Genomic DNA, 17,761 nt, shown 5'->3' on the forward strand with positions numbered 1-17,761 from the left:
AGAGAGGTAGGGGATCTACATGGACATGGCTTAAAAGCAACTGAGGGAGAAAAGTCACCTCAAATGAGAAGAGGACAAAAAATGAAAGTGAGGCAGTACACAGACAGGTCACAGACATTAGAAAAGGAATCAAAGACTGTCTTTATTTATACAATAAAAGGTAAACATTTTCTCAGGGTTGATATAACCTGCTGGATAATTCTTTTTATTTTTCTAAAATAACTAAGTCCATCAATGCCAAATGAGAGATGAAAATCAAAGGCGGTAACAGCATTTTTAACATAATGGAACATCCCTGGAATGTTGGAGCAGCATAACATGTATGAAAGAAGCATATTATACAGTCTCTTATCAAAAAGACTAACATAAAAGTCAGCTAAAATATAATTCATTATATAATGAATTCATTATATAATTCATTATTACTATTGTAATACTGGGCATAATATTTAAAAAGTTACATTCTTTGTTCTAAGTGTTGTATATGTACACCATATCATATAAGCTTATTTTGATGCATGCTTCTGTAGATACTACTGGCTAAAACTTGGGTAGTACTTTATAAATTTCAAAGCAATTTTGTAAGCATATAAAGCTAAATTTAATTAGACCCATTAATGTCAAATATGTTCTCATGCATGTTTTGGAAAATGCAATATTTCTAAATTTATCTTTTTTTCCATTTTGTTCTAGTTCCAGTCACTATGAAGTTATAGTAACCAATCTGAAGTGACTGCAAAAACAGAAGTAGATACACTTTTGCCTTTTCACAATAGAACTCTTTTGAATAGCTTATGTAGAACACAAGCTACAAAGAGCTTCATGGACTTTGTTCCTTACAAGGATAAATGTGTAAATTGCTATGTACAGATAAGATATGATATGGCCTACAATGTCATCAAGTTGATAGTACGGAAATGTATTATAAAAGAGCTTTACTACAAAATAAATGACTAAGTAAAAACTGTCAGAATTATGTTTGAGAAAAACTATGCAAGTTTATTTTTTTTTTTTTAAAGAGAGATAGAGGGAGTTTTAGGGTATTGGTGAATTTGTGTTGTTTAGTTACAAATTTTGTTTTTCACTGGCATGTTCAATAGAGTTTTGGTTTATTACTAAACTTGATCCTTCTCTACAAATCACTAAGCTTCTCTTTGGCAAGTAAGTTGCACATATGCTAAGATCATGCATTTCCTTTGTAACATGATTACCATGCATTGCTTACTTCTGTGTCTTTAAATATTATTAGCACCTTCTATCACATCTCTCTGTCAGACTTCAGAGAATTTGTCTTCTTATTAACTCCTCGTTACAAATGATCTTTCAGTGCCATATAATATAGGAAAATGGAGAGTTATAGGGAAAAATGTGTCCATATAGGAATTTCGGTCCAAGTATTAATATTGTAAGCCATGTATGAGATCAGAAGAAATTTTATCCCCAATAAAAAATATTGTCATTGAAAGAATAGCTGTTGATCTTGAGGTGATAAAATTGATATGATTATGTTTTTATATTACTTTTTGTGTATCTGTTCAATATACCATGCTTCCCCCAAAAACAAGACCTAGCTGGACAATCATCTCTAATGCATCATTTGGAGCAAAAATTAATGTAAGACCCAGTATTATATTGTATTATATTATATTATATTATATTATATTATATTATATAACATTATATTATATTATATTATATTACATTACATTACATTACATTATATCATATCATATTATATTATACCCAGTCTTATAGTAAAATAAAACTGGGTCTTATATTAATTTTTGCTCCAAAAGACGCATTAGAGCTGATTGTCCGGCTAGGTCTTATTTTCAGGGAAACATGGTAGCTTCCTGTACTCAAATAAGCATGCTGATCTGCCTGTTGAGAGGGAGATGGAAAAAGATGGTAGAAGACATTCTGGAAGAGAGAAAAGTAGTATGATGTGTAAAAACAATCATACTACTATATTGTATTTAGTATGAAGGTCAGACAATTAAGTTCGCGAACTCATCCTAAAAAAAGTGCTACGTACTTTAGTGCTGATCGACGCCAACACCTAGTCCGCCGTTCAAAGCAATTTTGGAACTCTTTTTTTCTGAACTAGCTATCAGAGTTGTCGTTGTATTACCCTTGATGTCTTGAACATCATCAAATGTTTTCCTTTCAATATTTCCTTTATCTTTGGGTAAAGAAAGAAGTCATTGGGGGCCAGATCAGGTGAATAGGGAGGGTGTTCCAATTCAGTTATTTGTTTACTGGCTAAAAACTCCCTCACAGACAGTGCCATGTGAGCTAGTGCATTGTCGTGATGCAAGAACCATGAATTGTTGGCGAAAAGTTCAGGTCGTCTAACTTTTTCACGTAGCCTTTTCAGCACTTCCAAATAGCAAGCTTAGTTAACAGTTTGTCCAGTTGATACAATTTCATAATGAATAATCCCTCAGGTTAGAAACATCATTGCAATAAGTTCATGGACTTAATTGTCAGAATTCATACAGGTAATAAAAATGCGCTATTATAATCACCCAGCGACCACACCTGTACAAAATCATTTTCAAACCGTGCAATGATTTGAAAATGGGTACACAATAATATTTTCAACAATTTGTAGGGATAAATCATTAAAAATATTCTAAGTTGATTTATCATTCACGGATAGATAATTCGTTCAAGAAACAAATGCAAAAAAGATTTTTTTAAAGAGTTAGCATAATATATGCTCTAGAAAATTATCCCAAAGGGTGTCAGACATAACTCTGCAGTTTTATCTATTATCTGAAAAGGAAATTCTTGTTTTCTGCTTCTGCTAGGAACTGATGGGAATTTCCAACTGTGGTTATGATTGCTAGGGTTACCATTAAACTAACAGCCCCCAAATAATTCCACCTTCTTTCTGTTATTCTGCCATCGATTTTTTATGTATGACCTACCTCTTCAAAAGGAATTTTCAAATTTATTTTTTCTTCTCATGTTTTCATAGGGAAAAAAAGCCCTCAAGTAATTATGCTCACATTCACACATATTCATAATATCAGGATAAAAATAGATGCAATATGATGCAAATCCTTGGCAATTATAATTTTCAAAAGTATTTGAATCTTAATTTGAGATTTTTTTGTATTAAAAATAGGAAGTTTTTAATAAAAGACTGGTAGAGTATGTGTCTGATATCTCAAACAATTTATCTTTTTTTAATATGGAAGTAATGTTTATACCTCCAGTTCACATATTTTAATCCTTAGGAAATATCATTTCTAGAAAAAATCAACAGAAGATAAAACTCAAAGAGTATTAAAGGCATAACTGTATAAAAAGGAGTTTTCAGGGTGGTTGCCAACTCCTTCTCACCTTTTTATCTTATAGAAAACACATGTTTTCCAGCTTCAAAGAAATAATGTTGCTTGATTATAGTTAAACGATGCCGGGTGGATGAGACCATTAGTTTGTCATGTACTTTTTCTTTGCTCTTGCAAGGCAGATATTCTCTCTCTCTCTCTCTCTCTCTCTCTCTCTCTCTCTCTCTCTCTCTCTCTCTCTTTCTCTCTCTCTCTCTCTCCCCTCCCCGCCCTCTCTCTCAGCTTCAGAAAAGAGAAGTATTTGGAAACTTGGAATAATCACTTTTCTCATCCCACTGTCCATCCATCACTGAATTTCTCCTCAGGCATAAACAGGAGTCAGATTGACAGGGAAATTATATTTCTGGGTATCACTGTGGGTGGGGGGGGATAGATTTAAGCTGTGGGGAGTCACTAATGGAATATCCACTTTATAAGAAAAAAAAAGAGAAAGCCTCTTTATTTATGCATAGAATTTTCTGATTATCAAAAGCCCTAGACAGATAAATACACATTAATATCTAGCCAAATAATTTTTTTCAATAGACTATTCATAAATGACAGTGCATATATGCATATATAACAGCCACAAACTTTGTGCCTTGGACAGAAAATACACATTGATAGTTTGCACTGCAAACTTTGTTTAAAACACTAAATATGATATCAAATCTTCTGTCAATGACAGCAGAAGGTTCCAGGCACTATTTGTTTCATAATCTTGTATCTAGCTGACTCTTTACGTCCCTGCAGCTCAAGTTGCCAGCAAATGCTGAACTGGAGCAGGAGAGTAATCCTTGTTTGGTTAACAAATTCCCGGCAAAATATCCCCCCAAACCCCCAGGAGCTGTAGTGATGTCATATCCGTTGTCCAGGTCTCCACACCTCTCTCAGCGGTTACTCCCTTTATCTTTTTCTTGGGTCAAAACTTTTGAGGTGGACTGGCTAGAAAACAGCAGAAGAGAGCCTAAACTGGGGCGCACAGGTTGGAGGAGCTTCAGCACCTTGGTCAGCACCCACTGCACCCGAACCCACCCTGGAGCTCGCGTACTCCCAGCGCTGAGGCTGCCTGCGGAATGATCGCCCCCCAGGGCGGCTGCCGCTGCTGCCGCTACTGCTACCTCTGCTGCCGCTACTGCTCCAGCTCCTGCCACACCGCCTCTGTCTCCACTCTGTTCTGACTGGCAGACAGAAAGTGCAACTGACGAGGGAAAGGTCTCTGCAGTGAGAGTGGAGTGGCTACATACAAGAGAGTAAAGAAGGAGCAAAAACCCCGATCAGAATGCAGGCGACGTCCAACCTACTGAATCTCCTGCTGCTGTCTTTGCTCGCTGGATTAGACCCTTCAAAGGTATGGGCAATATTTTAACTCTTGTTTGAAATAATGTGCAATATGAAACCAACCGATCAAAAATGCAAATAAATACGCCCCCCAAACGGCACGAAAGACGGCTCTTCCAGCTATCTTGTGGTGCCTGGCTTATTCCTACCTCTTGGAAGATAAGGTGAACTACCAGAGGCACAGCTCCTCAAGGTAGAGTCCTGGACAGACGGGGGAGTGGGGGGAGGGACCAGGAGCGAATATAATGTGTACAGGCAACGGGCAATGCGGCTCTCTGGGGAATTGAGCTTATTCTGTATCAAGTGCTTAATGTGCTTTTCTGAAGTCGGACGGGTAATGCAAAGGAGTTAGCAGCTGAAGCAATGCAATTTGAAAACATGTATTAGGAGATAATGAACCGTTTCTTTGTTGAAAGCAGAGAAGCATTTTCCTGCGATAGTCAGTAATACTCCTATCGCAGACGTACTGCAGTTTGTGTCCAAAAACATTTCGGATGCTGCTTGTAACACACACGGCAGAGAGGCAGAGCTACACTCTCTGCCATAGCTGAGAGACGTTGGTGAAAGAAGCTTGTGTTTATTTGCTTCTTTCTTTTCATTAAGGAAATTAGGGGGCACTGAGGAAGTTCTGATAACCAGTGTTAAAAAACAGGAAGTGAGAATCCTATCAGATGAGGAGGGCAATAGGAAGGATGAGGTGTCTCATAGCTGTTGAACTCTGAAAATTATCCGGTACTGGCAACTAAACGCTAAGCTCTTTTTATAAAAAGGCAGAAAAATAAGGAGAAATATTTTTAGCCATGTATGAGCAAAGTCTTAATAATAAAGTAAGATAATTGGAAGCTTCAGCATTCTAAGAAAATCATAATTATCTGGAAAAAGAGATAGGGCATCTCGTAAAAAGAGTAAGAGGCAATTTAAAAATACATATTTTAGTTATTTAACTGGTCAAGAGCAATTTGACACAACAGGAAAAATGGTGCCATGTTACTAACCCATTAAAAGCTGTATTTTGGAATATTGTAAAGTTATTTTCAAAGATTTACATCATCTATGTGGTGAAGAGAAATTAAGTTTATTTTCATAATTGAATAGAACTAATTAAGATGTAACCAAGCATAATCTAATATTGTGGCTGACTGAACATGTCTAGGCCTAATATAGTATATAGTGAAAACTTAGAATCATGTCATATATAATCGTAATTATTTCTGTGTACTTTTCTTTAGAGAGACCTGAGGAGAATAAAATAATTTTATTTTAAAGCAATAGTTGTACTGATATTGTCACTGTGAAATCTTCATACAGTGTGTGAAAGACATTTTAATGATATTAATGGATTATTTTACATACTAAGTGATAGCTTTAAAGCATTTTACATCTAGGTACAAATGTTGATTTTGTTTTTATGTTTTTTAAATCTTTTTTTTTCTTGTTGCCTCTGGATCTATAGTGACACGTTCCACTGCCACTTTCATCATATTACATTGGTTAAAACTTTTAAACATATTCCATTAGGTACCTCGTTTGGTATATCCTAGGTAAAACATTTTTTTAAATAAACTTAATTACCGAGTTATTGCAAAAACAAATCACTTGACTAAAAGTGAGTTTTGTCATCCTTTAAAATGAATTCAAAAATACAGAGCTTTACTAACAATTGCATGTGTGATCTGTCTGATATCTTTAATACATAAATATCTTCACTTCTTGTACTCTATTCTTTTCAAATTAAATATACATAAATAAAGAAGAGTTTCTGTTAAATACTGAGATAAATCCTCCAAATAATTGAACCATTTTTAGTCAACATAAACTTTTCTAGTATTGACAAGTTTATTTCTGGGTATTCAACAATATAAAACTTTTCTTCAGACTTAATTGGCTTTTTGGTACAACTGAACTGAGAAATGCAGGGGAGGAAGACATACATTAACTTTTCAAACTTCCCTTTTCAGCTTCTAGATACTGCATTACTGTGTGCGAAGAACAGATGATGGTAACTTGTTCTGTACCACATATGACATTATGGAGAATACTAATATGTTCATAGCAAATGATTTTAATGTTGCAAAAAGTTTTTGGACTGGTAGACAAAATGTTGCTTTAAAAATCAAATAAAAGCTACTTTCGAATGTTTTATCAAACTAGTATTGATCACCAAACTATATTGCCCCCTCAATCACAAATGGCACCATTCAATTCTCAAAATAATTGACACTTAGGTTATAAACTTGGAATTTTCTCTAATTTTATTTATTATTTCACTAATTACTTAAGGGTTTACATAATAAAAGTAGCTTTCATAATGAAAATTGGTTTTAGTGAAGTTTAAATGAAAATTCTAATAATATAGTACCACACAAGTCCATAGTTTTTGGAAAAATAAGTAATAATTAAGTGATGACACTTAAATGTACAGAAATTTTAAACAGATGATTTTATTTTCATAGTAATATGTTAGGACAGATATATTTCATAAGATTTTAAAATAAAATGTTAAAACTATTCTATATTATTACACTTTATGTTTATAGTAAGCATATGTATAATCACATATGGATACAACTGGCAAAATAGGAGAGATCTTAAAAAGTAATAGTTTTTCTTCAATGATAGGATTGCCACATATATCAAATATTGAAAATTTATCTATCTAAGTAAGTGCTTATTGTATATCAATTTACTTGAAAACAAAAAGGCTTTCTAACAATAGTACCAATTCCATCTCATAGAATAGAATATAATATTTATGTTTATGATAATTTTTCCTGAGATTGAAACTTACAGATCTTCTATGACATTTTATAAAGTGCTTAAGTATCGCCATCTTATGGTAAAATAGTTACTTGAAAGTCAATTTTATTTTTAAATTGTAAAAAAATTCCCAAACTTCTATATTAATAATATGAACTTGCTTTCAGCATGTTCTTCCTTACTTTTCTCTCATTTAATGTATCAGAAAATTAGCAAGATTAGTATTTTCTTTTGGCAAAGGAAGGCAATTCACTGCTGATTAATTATTTGTATTTTTATATAGACAGATTATCAATTTTTCTCTCAGGAAAATTATGAGAATTATGTTTTCTTAATTAAAATCTTATTAACAAGTTTCCAGTTCCATTTAGAACTCCTGGTGTATCACTTTGTCTATTTTAAGAGATATTAATTAGTTTCATTTGTAATGGCGTATCTGAATTATAGGCAATATAAGAAATCATCATTCATTAGATAAGTATATTTTAAAAAAAACTGAAGGGTTGTAGGAATTCAATTACTGCTCGGTTTTATAAAGTGCTACCGTGTTTCTCCAAACATAAGACCTAGCCGGACCATCAGCTCTAATGTATCTTTTAGAGCAAAAATTGCTATAAGACTCGGTCTTATTTCACTATAATATAAGACGGGGAATATAATATAATATAATATAATATAATATAATATAATATAATATAATATAATATAATATAATATAATGCCAGGTCTTATGTTAATTTTTGCTCCAAAAGACGCATTAAAGCTGATGGTCCGGCTAGGTCTTATTTTCGGGGAAACAGGGTATTTCTGTGTAGGAAATTCCTGACGGTGGCTGCTAGATGGCATCTCTGTGCTTTTAAAATGAAGGAATTGAGTTCAGTAATGACCTTGATAGTACAAGAGTGAACCTCTTTTTCTTTCACAGGAAGATTTTGAACATGATAATAAAATAGTAATCCCAGTAAATCAGAACCATGAATTTCTCTGCTTTGCAAGGCTGAACCAAGTAGAAAGGAGGATATAAATGAGGCTGTGCAGGTTTCACACAGAATATTTACAACAGAGTCAGATACTTGAGTAACCGTTAAAAAGAGGTGGCATGGGCATAGCCACACACTGCAGTGCCTATTGAACTTTAAAGTTACTTGTGTAACAAATATATTACAAAATGCTGTGGCATGCTCAGATTGAGAAAGCATTCACTATCTTCCTACCTAGAAATACATTAAAGAACTGTCACCATGGTACTTGCTTACACTATAGACATAAACTGTAACAATGATTCAGCAATAATCTTCACACCAAACAGTTCTTTCTGTCCAAAACAACCAGGCCAATTAGAACTCTTGCCTTAAATAAGACAGTTGTTTGTAAAGCCATATAAACATGATGGGAACTAAGAGAATTTCAATAATGATATTGTTAAATGTTTCATAAGTTAATATACCATGTGTAAGTGTCTTTGTGTTTGGTGTTGCTAAAAAAATCATCAAAGACCTAAATTGGCTAGAGGTGGCTTTTGTTGATAAATCTAGTTAAAGTTCTTGTTCTTACAACTTTTAAATGAAATTGATAGAAAGCAAATAGAGCAAGAGAAATAAACTGAGATCAGTATCAATCTGCTTTAAAATTCAACTTAAAAATCTATCTTCTCCTGTGTCTGCTGTATACCAGAGACACCTATACAACAGGGTCAACTTAAATTGAAACAGAAAATATGGATCGATGACATGTGGCAAGGACCTGTAATTACACACCAATAAACCCTGATATAGTAGAAAGTGAAAAACTCAATCAGCCCATCCATGTTTTGAAAGAGCAAGTGACTTTTCTACTCTCATTTTATCACACCCTCCTTGATCCAATTAAATTTTTATTTTGCAGAAACTAAATATTCTTTCCTACTCTTTCTCTTGGCAACTCGAAAAGGTTAAAATTGTATTGCCTTCCTTAATTTTTAAAAAAATTTCTGTTCCTTGTATTTTGCAACTATTCTCTTTTAAAAACTACTATTGTGATGATCCACTGATGCTCTATCAAGAGGGAAAGCAGAGCAAGAGTGAGAAACATAGACAGCAGAATTCAGGGTCATTCATTTCTCAATTTCTCATCCCTACTTTGCCACCTATATGTGTGTATATATATATATATATACACACATATTTATATATATATAAAACCTTGATAGTACAAGTAATGACCTTGATAGTACAAGAGTGAACCTCCTTTTCTTTTACAGGAAGATTTAGAACATGATAATAAAATAGTAATCCCAGTAAATCAGAACCACGAATTTATCTGCTTTGCAAGGCTGAACCAAATAGAAAGGAGGATATAAATGAGGCTGTGTGTGTGTGTGTGTGTGTGTGTGTGTGTGTGTATATATACACACACACACACCTTTGGGGAGTATGTGATCTCAGTGCCCTCACCTGTAAAATTAGGGGTCCACATGTTCTTAAAACTTCTTTGTTAAATTCTAGAATGACTCTGAGCTATAATCTTCATGATTGTGCCTTTCCTCCTCCACAAGTCATATGTTGATCTAATGCCCAAGATGATGGTACTAAGATATGGGGCCTTTGTAGTTGATTAGGTCATGAGGATGGAGTGCCCATGAATGGGATTAGTGTCCTTCCTTATGTAAGTGGTCCCAGAGAGATAGCTCACCCTTTCCACCATGTGAAGAAAGGAGAAGTCTGTGACGCAGAAGAGGGCCCTCACCTGACCACACTAGCGCTCTGATCTTGATGGTGTACTTTCCAGAACTGTGATTAATAAATACCTATTTACAAGCAACCCAGTCTGGGGTATTTTGTTATAGTGCCTGAAAAGACTAAGATACTCTTTTCAATAATATTTGATCATTCATCAAAAATTAGCAAATTCTTTTGCAGTCTATTGTTTGCAAGATCATAAACTTTGTGAGATCTGGTGCTCACCCTGCCTCGGCAATATCATGAAGTTTTATCTACTTCCTCATTCACCACCATCTACTTCCCTTCTGTCTCCACATTCATGATTCATGTACTCAGGCTTCTACCCATTCACACATCAGAACTATGCTCCCCTGACAGGATTGCTTATCAATCTAGTGGATCTGAAAGCCAACATGTTTCCTGTTTCAGCCGTTAAGTCTTTTATTCAATGAAAAAGTGAAAAGTAAAGTGAAAACTTATTTTTCATATAAAAGGAATTGCTCTTGTTCTGAAGAGATGTAGAAGGTATTGGGAGGGCTACTTATAAAGGTCCTGCATATTCATTACTGACTTTCCCCAAGCAGGAAGTCTTCAATGATTTTAGACCGGCAATTATTAGAAAAACCTCAATTTTTGTAGTAAGAAAATACAGAAAGGAAAAAATATGAGACTGGGTAAAGCTGCAGTTTAGGAGATTACACTTGGCATTTGATTTACTTATTATTATTAATTAGCCATCTTTTTACTTTAAAAAATTGGCAATAATGAAATTAAGAAAGGAGATAGAAAATCAGACAATTTTCTTGGTAGGTTAGGTGAGATGACAGTGAGTCTTTGGGAGTATCCATGCATTTGGATTAATGTATTATTTCACAGTCACATTAAAATATTAAGGTAATATCAAAAGCTATTTAAATATTCAATACCTAGAATCCAGTTTTAAGTAAAAAATATTATGTTGTAACTGGTCATCCATCTACTCAGTCTATGCTATTTATCAAATAAAACCTTAAAGGATTCTTTTATGATGTTAACATTATTATGACAATTTTCAAATATAATTTTAAAAATTGTATTCCAAACTAATGGATATATAAAAGGGGTAGCTGGGCATGAATTCATAAGAACTGTTTTTAAATCCTAACTCTGCAACTTCTCAGTAAGACACATAATCTCTCTGAAGTTCATTTTACATTAACTATGGACTAGATGTAACAGCAATGGAATTTATAAAGTTATTGATGATATTAATGTAATATATGTGAAAATCTATTTTAAATCATAAAGTTCTATGCAAATATTCCACTAACACTACTTAACCTCTAACCAAATCTAAAGTATGTTGTGTACTGTTTATTAAGGTCATAATATCTTGCTGTTCCCTCTTCTCAGCTTTCAGGAAAGTGAATGTAATATAAAATTATCAGCAGGGTTTTTCAGAACTAGCCCATAATTTTGACCAAAGCTCCAATTTCAACATGCTACCTTAAAAATTTACATCATACTTATATCCAAAAAGATACCTCTTTCAAGTTTTTTAGGAAAAAGTACAAAGACATGAAGACTGGTTCAATAATATCAGATCCAAATGACACCAAGAAAAAAGCCTTTAAATTAAGCATAGAGAGCGGATCACAGATAGGATGAATAAATTTGAACAAAGACTCTATCAATGGATAAAACTACTTTTTTGACCAGCATGCAGAGTATGGGCTTCTTGTTTCTTTGCAAACCATATCAGGGATAAAGTAGTTTAAATCCTCTCGAAGATTTAAAAATATTAAAGACAGAGCTTTAAAAAGAGATTTTCTCAAATTACTCAATCTAAAAACATTCAGGGCAGGGGGTCATCGTCTTAGTTCTCTCAGGCCGCTATAACAAATACCACAGACTAGGGAGTTCATGATAATCACAATTCTGGAGTCTGGGGAGTCTGAGATCAAGGCACCACATGGTCAAGTGTTTTGTGAGGGTCCTCTTCCTGGTTCACAGCTGATGTCTTCCCACTATGACCTCACACAGTGGAAGGGGCTAGGGAGATCTGTGGAATCTCTTTTATAAGGCCACACATACCATTCATGAGAGTTCCATCCTCATGGCCTAATTACCTCCCAAAGACCCCACTTCCCAAATTTAGGGGTGGGGTACACAAACATTTGAACCATAGCAGTCAAGAGAAATGATCACTTTTGTGAACATAAGAGGTCAGACAATTAAGTTCGCGAATGCATCCTAGAAAAAGTGCTACATACCTCATTGCTGAATATCATTATGCTCACCTTTGCTTTAGAAAGCTATGCACCAACACCAGTGCCTAATCCAACCTTCAAAGCAATTTTAGAACTCTTTTTCTGGAATGGCCATCAGAGCTGTTGCCATATTACCCTTGATGTTCTGAATGTCATCAAACTGTCTTCCTTTCAATATTTCCTTTATCTTTGTGTAAAGAAAGAAGTCATTGGGGGCCAGATCAGGTGAGTGGGGAGGGTGTTCCAGTCCAGTTACTTGTTTACTGGTTAAAAACTCCCTCACAGACATTGCCATATGAGTTGGTCCATTGTCATGATGCAAAAGCCATGAATTTTTGGCGAAAAGTTCAGGTCGTCTAACTTTTTCACGCAGCCTTTTCAGCACTTCCAAATGGTAAACTTGGTTAACTGTCCAGTTGCTACAGATTCATAATGAATAATCCCTCTGATATCAAAAAAAGGTTAGCAACATTGTTTTCAGAGTTCAACCCACATAGATAATATGAAGAGTAAAAATAGACAAGAGCAACTATATATTAATAATCTAGAATAGACACTACCCATGAATAACTAATACTTAAGAAATGTATTATTACAAAAATACTTGTACACCATACTACAGTGAGATTTAACTTATTTTTATTACTTGCTACAAGAAGTTGAAAACCCTTTTGGGAAAAGGGGGATTCAAGATACAGGAACAGCATAAGACCATCTCTATCGATAGTGCCAATAATTTGAATGGTGCTAAAAAATATGTACTTAAAAATGTTGTTGAATCACTTAAAAATAGAGTTTTCTAAGAATATTTATGTTTCGTGTTATAAAGAACATATCACAAAGCTATACCTTCTGTCATTCTAATACCAAGCCTTCAGAAGAATAAAAAATGAGTTCCGAAAGAGGATCACAGATGTTGTGTTCATGCATTTGCCTCTTCCTGGAAAGTTTTTCCCTCTTTTCCATATGTCAAAATTTTACCTATATTTTAAGATGTAATTCAAATGTCATTTCTTCCATATATCCTTCCATGACACTCCTCACATTCCAGGAAGAGGTAATCTTGATAAATGAAAAACTCCTATAAGAAAAGAATATGTTCTATGTATCTTTGCATCTACAGCCACTGTGTCTCACACGGAACAGGTGTTCAATGAACACAGGTTGAACTGGATTTCTTTTTCTCCCAAATTTGCAGAACACTCTATTTCCAATCAGTCTTATTATACTTACCACTTTTTTAAAATTGGATATTTATTGTATTGTGTCTCCCCTAGTAAATTCTATTGTGGCTGAGTGCAGGCTGTGCCTTGGTCATTAAACTCCCCTAAGTAGCAAATAGCACAGTGTCTTTTCAGATAAGATACTTAACAATCCCTTGTTCAATGAACAGATGACTATATGAAGAAAAACATAAGTCAAGAAACAACTAAAAAACTTAAAACCCTGAGTTAAATGATACGTGAATATAATCTGTGTTTTTGGTACATGCTCCCATTAGACAAGATGTTAGGCGAAAGGAAGTAAAACTGATTTTAAGAACATTGTTCCCAAGGGCCACAACGCTTATACCAGGTCATTTATCTTGAAGAATGCTGCAAGGTTATGTCTTTTTAAATTTTTGATTAATTTCCTGCCCTACTCTCACCATCCTTAGTGCTATTTTTGACATTTGGTAACACTCTGGGTTGCTACAACCTTCATACTCTTGTAAATTACTTGCTGTGTTTCCTGACACTCAGTGACAATTTTATCATATCCTCTTATTCCTCGGTGTATGTATAAGTGTCCATTGTATTTGGATAGGTTTATAAGTCTGAACATTAATAAAATGTGTACTTATTGTTTTGACTACTTTTATTTTATGAAATGTCTTTGCCTTATGTGATAAATTAGTGTATTATATATATTTCTCTATCTCTTTTTAGGGACTGAACTATTTTCTTAAGGATCTAAAATACTCTGTTGAAATTATTTTCTTACTACCCTATTTCCCTGAAAATAAGACCTAGGGGGGCCATCAGCTCTAATGTGTCTCTTGGAGCAAAAATTAATATAAGAACCTGGTATTACATTACATTACATTATATAATATTATATTATATTATATACCAGGTCTTATAGTAAAATAAGCCCGGCTAGGTCTTATTTTCGGGGAAACACGGTATATATCTTTACTATAGTACCAGCTAAAAAGAAAGCAGTATTGTCACTATATCTGTACTACATTACTACATGAGAACAAAACCAACATACTGAATAATATTAAATGATTAAAAGCAAATATAGGTATAGTGGAGTTAGATTTATCTGAACTGTAATGTCTAAAGATAATCAGAAATTCAAAACTGTCATAATTAACTCTGTAGGTTAAAAGTCTCTGACAAGAAATATCAGCAATAAAATTGTTTCGACAGCATAAACAGCTATTGCTATCTAGATAACCTCAAAGAGAGGGCATAAATTGAATTGAATTTTTATTTTTCCAACAAAGTTGAAAGTGATTAAGAAGCATTATCCCATGATGATTAAATAGCATTACTGGAGGGACCAATTCCAGATGTCAGGATTGCTTCAAATAGAGAATCAGTATTGGAAATGTTGATTCACTGGCACCAAAATGTCACTGGTGAAATATTGCCTTACAAAAGACGCCATCACTTCTGAGAATGATCTATGTCTATGGCTGCTTAGGGAATTGTTTATCTGAATTAGTACCAATGGTGAGTATTTTTACACCCAAATATATTCTGCGGCATGATGACTATATCTCAGTGCCTATCACTGTAGTACTATACAAACTGAAATATTACCTGGCTCAAGACCCACTAAAGACATTTTATTATACCTATTTATTATTTATATCATGCTACAGACATATTCTACTCTTTACAACAAGTCAAGTGCTAGACAAAGTGAATGACTCTAGTTTGATTGCCATATACCTTAAAGTACTCAGGATAAGCAGGAGGAAATGTATAGAGAGTTATGATGGTCATGCCAAAGAGATAGCTATTTTAATGTAATGACTCAAAACTGTGCATAAGATATTTGAAAACAAGGACTCTAGTGGATGGAATAAATCAATAATTTACTTACAGTGTCTCTCAAAGGTGGCAAACCATCATGAGTCCCCTGTTAGTCAAAGCAAGAAAAGACACCATGTCTAAATATTTGTCCTAAAATAAAAATGGAATAATACTTTAAAAACTGATGAAATTGTAAATGAACTTATGTGTAACATGGAGATGAACATATTCAAATGTATTTAAAAGAAAAATAAGGGTTGAGGGGGCATACATAATTGTTTATACATCAGGAACAAATTGAAGATTTTACAGATGATATATACACTTGCCAATGTGGTTTATTAAAAAATTTATTGAGGTGACAATTGTTAGTAAAATTACACAGATTTCAGGAATACAATTCTGTATTACATCATCTATAAATCCCATTGTGTGTTCACCACCCGGAGTCAGTTCTCCTTCCATCACCATATATTTGATCCCCTTACCCTCATCTCCCACCCCACCCCCCTTATCCTCTGGTAACCACTAAACTATTGTCTGTGCCTGTGACTTTTTGTTTCTCAATTCTTTGTCTTGTTCTCTTGTTGTTTTTGGTTTATATACCACATATCAGTGAAGTCATATGGTTCTCTGCTTTTTCTGTCAGACTTTTTTCACTTAGCATCATACTCTCAAGATCCATCCAAATTGTCACAAATGTTCCTATATCATCTTTTCTTACCGCCGAATAGTATTCCACTGTGTATATATACCACAACTTCTTTATCCATTCATCTATCGAAGGACATTTTGGTTGTTTCCATGCCTTGGCCACCGTAAACAAAGCTGCAATGAACATTGGAGCACACGTGTCTTTATGAATAAATGTCTTCAGATTTCTTGGGTAGATACCCACGAGAAGGATTGCTGGGTCATATAGTAATTCTATTTGTAATTTTTTGAGGAACCTCCACATTGCCTTCCATAATTACTGCACCAGTCTGAATTTCCACCAACAGTGTATGAGGGTTCCTTTTTCTCCACAGCCTCTCCAACACTTGTTACTATTTGTCTTGTTGATGATAGCCATTCTGACTGGGGTGAGGTGATATCTCATTGGTTTTCATTTGCATTTCTCTGATGATTAGCGATGTTGAGCATTTTTTCATATGTCTGTTTGCCATTTGTATATCCTCTTTGGAGAAATGTCTCTTCAGGTCCTCTGTCCATTTTTCAATTGGGTTGTTTGATTTTTTGTTGTTGAGTTTCATGAGTTCCTTGTATATTTCGGATATTAACCCCTTATCGGAGGCACTGTTTGCAAAAATCTTCTCCCATTCACCTGATTGCCTCTTTATTTTGTCGATGGTTTCTTTTGCTGTGCAGAAGCTTTTAAGTTTCATATAGTCGCATTCGTTTATTTTAGCTTTTACTTCCATTGCCTTTGGATTAAAATTCATAAAATGCTCCTTGAACCCAAGGTCCATAAGTTTAGTACCTATATTTTCTTCTATGCAGTTTATTGTGTCAGGTCTTATGCTTAAGTCTTTGATCCATTTTGAATTAATTTTGGTACATGGTGACTGATAGCAGTCTAGTTTCATTCTTTTGCACATAGCTATCCAATTCTGCCAGCACCATTTATTGAAGAGGCTGTCTTTCCTCCATTGAATGTTTTTAGCTTACTTCTTTGTCAAAAATTATCTGTTCATATTTATGTGGTTTTATTTCTGGTTTCTCAATTCTATTCCATTGGTCTATGTGTCTGTTTTTCTGCCAATACCATGCTATTTTGAATATTGTAGCCCTGTAGTACAAGCTAAAGTCAGGGAGTGTGATACCTCCAGTATTGTTCTTTTTTCTTAAGATTGCTTTGGCTATTCGGGGTCTTTTGTGGTTCCAAAGAAATCTGATGATTTATTGTTCTATTTCTTTAAAAAATGCCGTTGGGATTTTGATGGGGATTGCATTAAATGTGTATATTGCTTTGGGTAATATGGCCATTTTAACTATGTTGATTCTTCCAATCCATGAGCACAGAATTTCTTTCCATTTCTTTGTGTCTTTTTCAATTTCTTTCAAAAATGTCTCAGAGTTCAGCATACAGGTCCTTCACATCCTTGGTTAAGTTTATTTCTAGGTTTTATTCTTTTGGCAGCAATTGCAAAAGGAATTGTTTTTTGTATTTTTTTTTCTGAGATTTCATTATTAGTATATAGGAATGCAATGGACTTTTGTTCGTTGATTTTGTAACTGGCAACTTTACTGTATTCATTGATTGTTTCTAATAGCTTTTTGGTGGAGTCTTTAGGGTTCTCTATCTATAGCATCATGTCGTCTGCAAAGAGTGAAAATTTAACTTCTTC

At 34.1% G+C, this 17,761-nt stretch overlaps 1 protein-coding gene across 1 annotated transcript in view; it reads left to right on the forward strand.

Moving 5' to 3' along the window:
• Positions 1 to 4,271: 4,271 nt before the first annotated feature.
• The window catches only part of OLFM3 (olfactomedin 3), a gene marked incomplete at both ends in the record, with an annotated part of 202,433 nt that continues 188,943 nt past the window's right edge, over positions 4,272 to 17,761 (forward strand). Inside the window, one exon of the mRNA XM_081026775.1 lies at positions 4,272 to 4,689. Coding sequence (XP_080882901.1) covers positions 4,621 to 4,689 — 69 coding nt within the window. The remainder of the gene's footprint in view (positions 4,690 to 17,761) is intronic.

Source organism: Rhinolophus hipposideros, assembly GCF_964194185.1.
Source record: "Rhinolophus hipposideros genome assembly, chromosome: 19".
NCBI classification, from domain to species: domain Eukaryota; kingdom Metazoa; phylum Chordata; class Mammalia; order Chiroptera; family Rhinolophidae; genus Rhinolophus; species Rhinolophus hipposideros.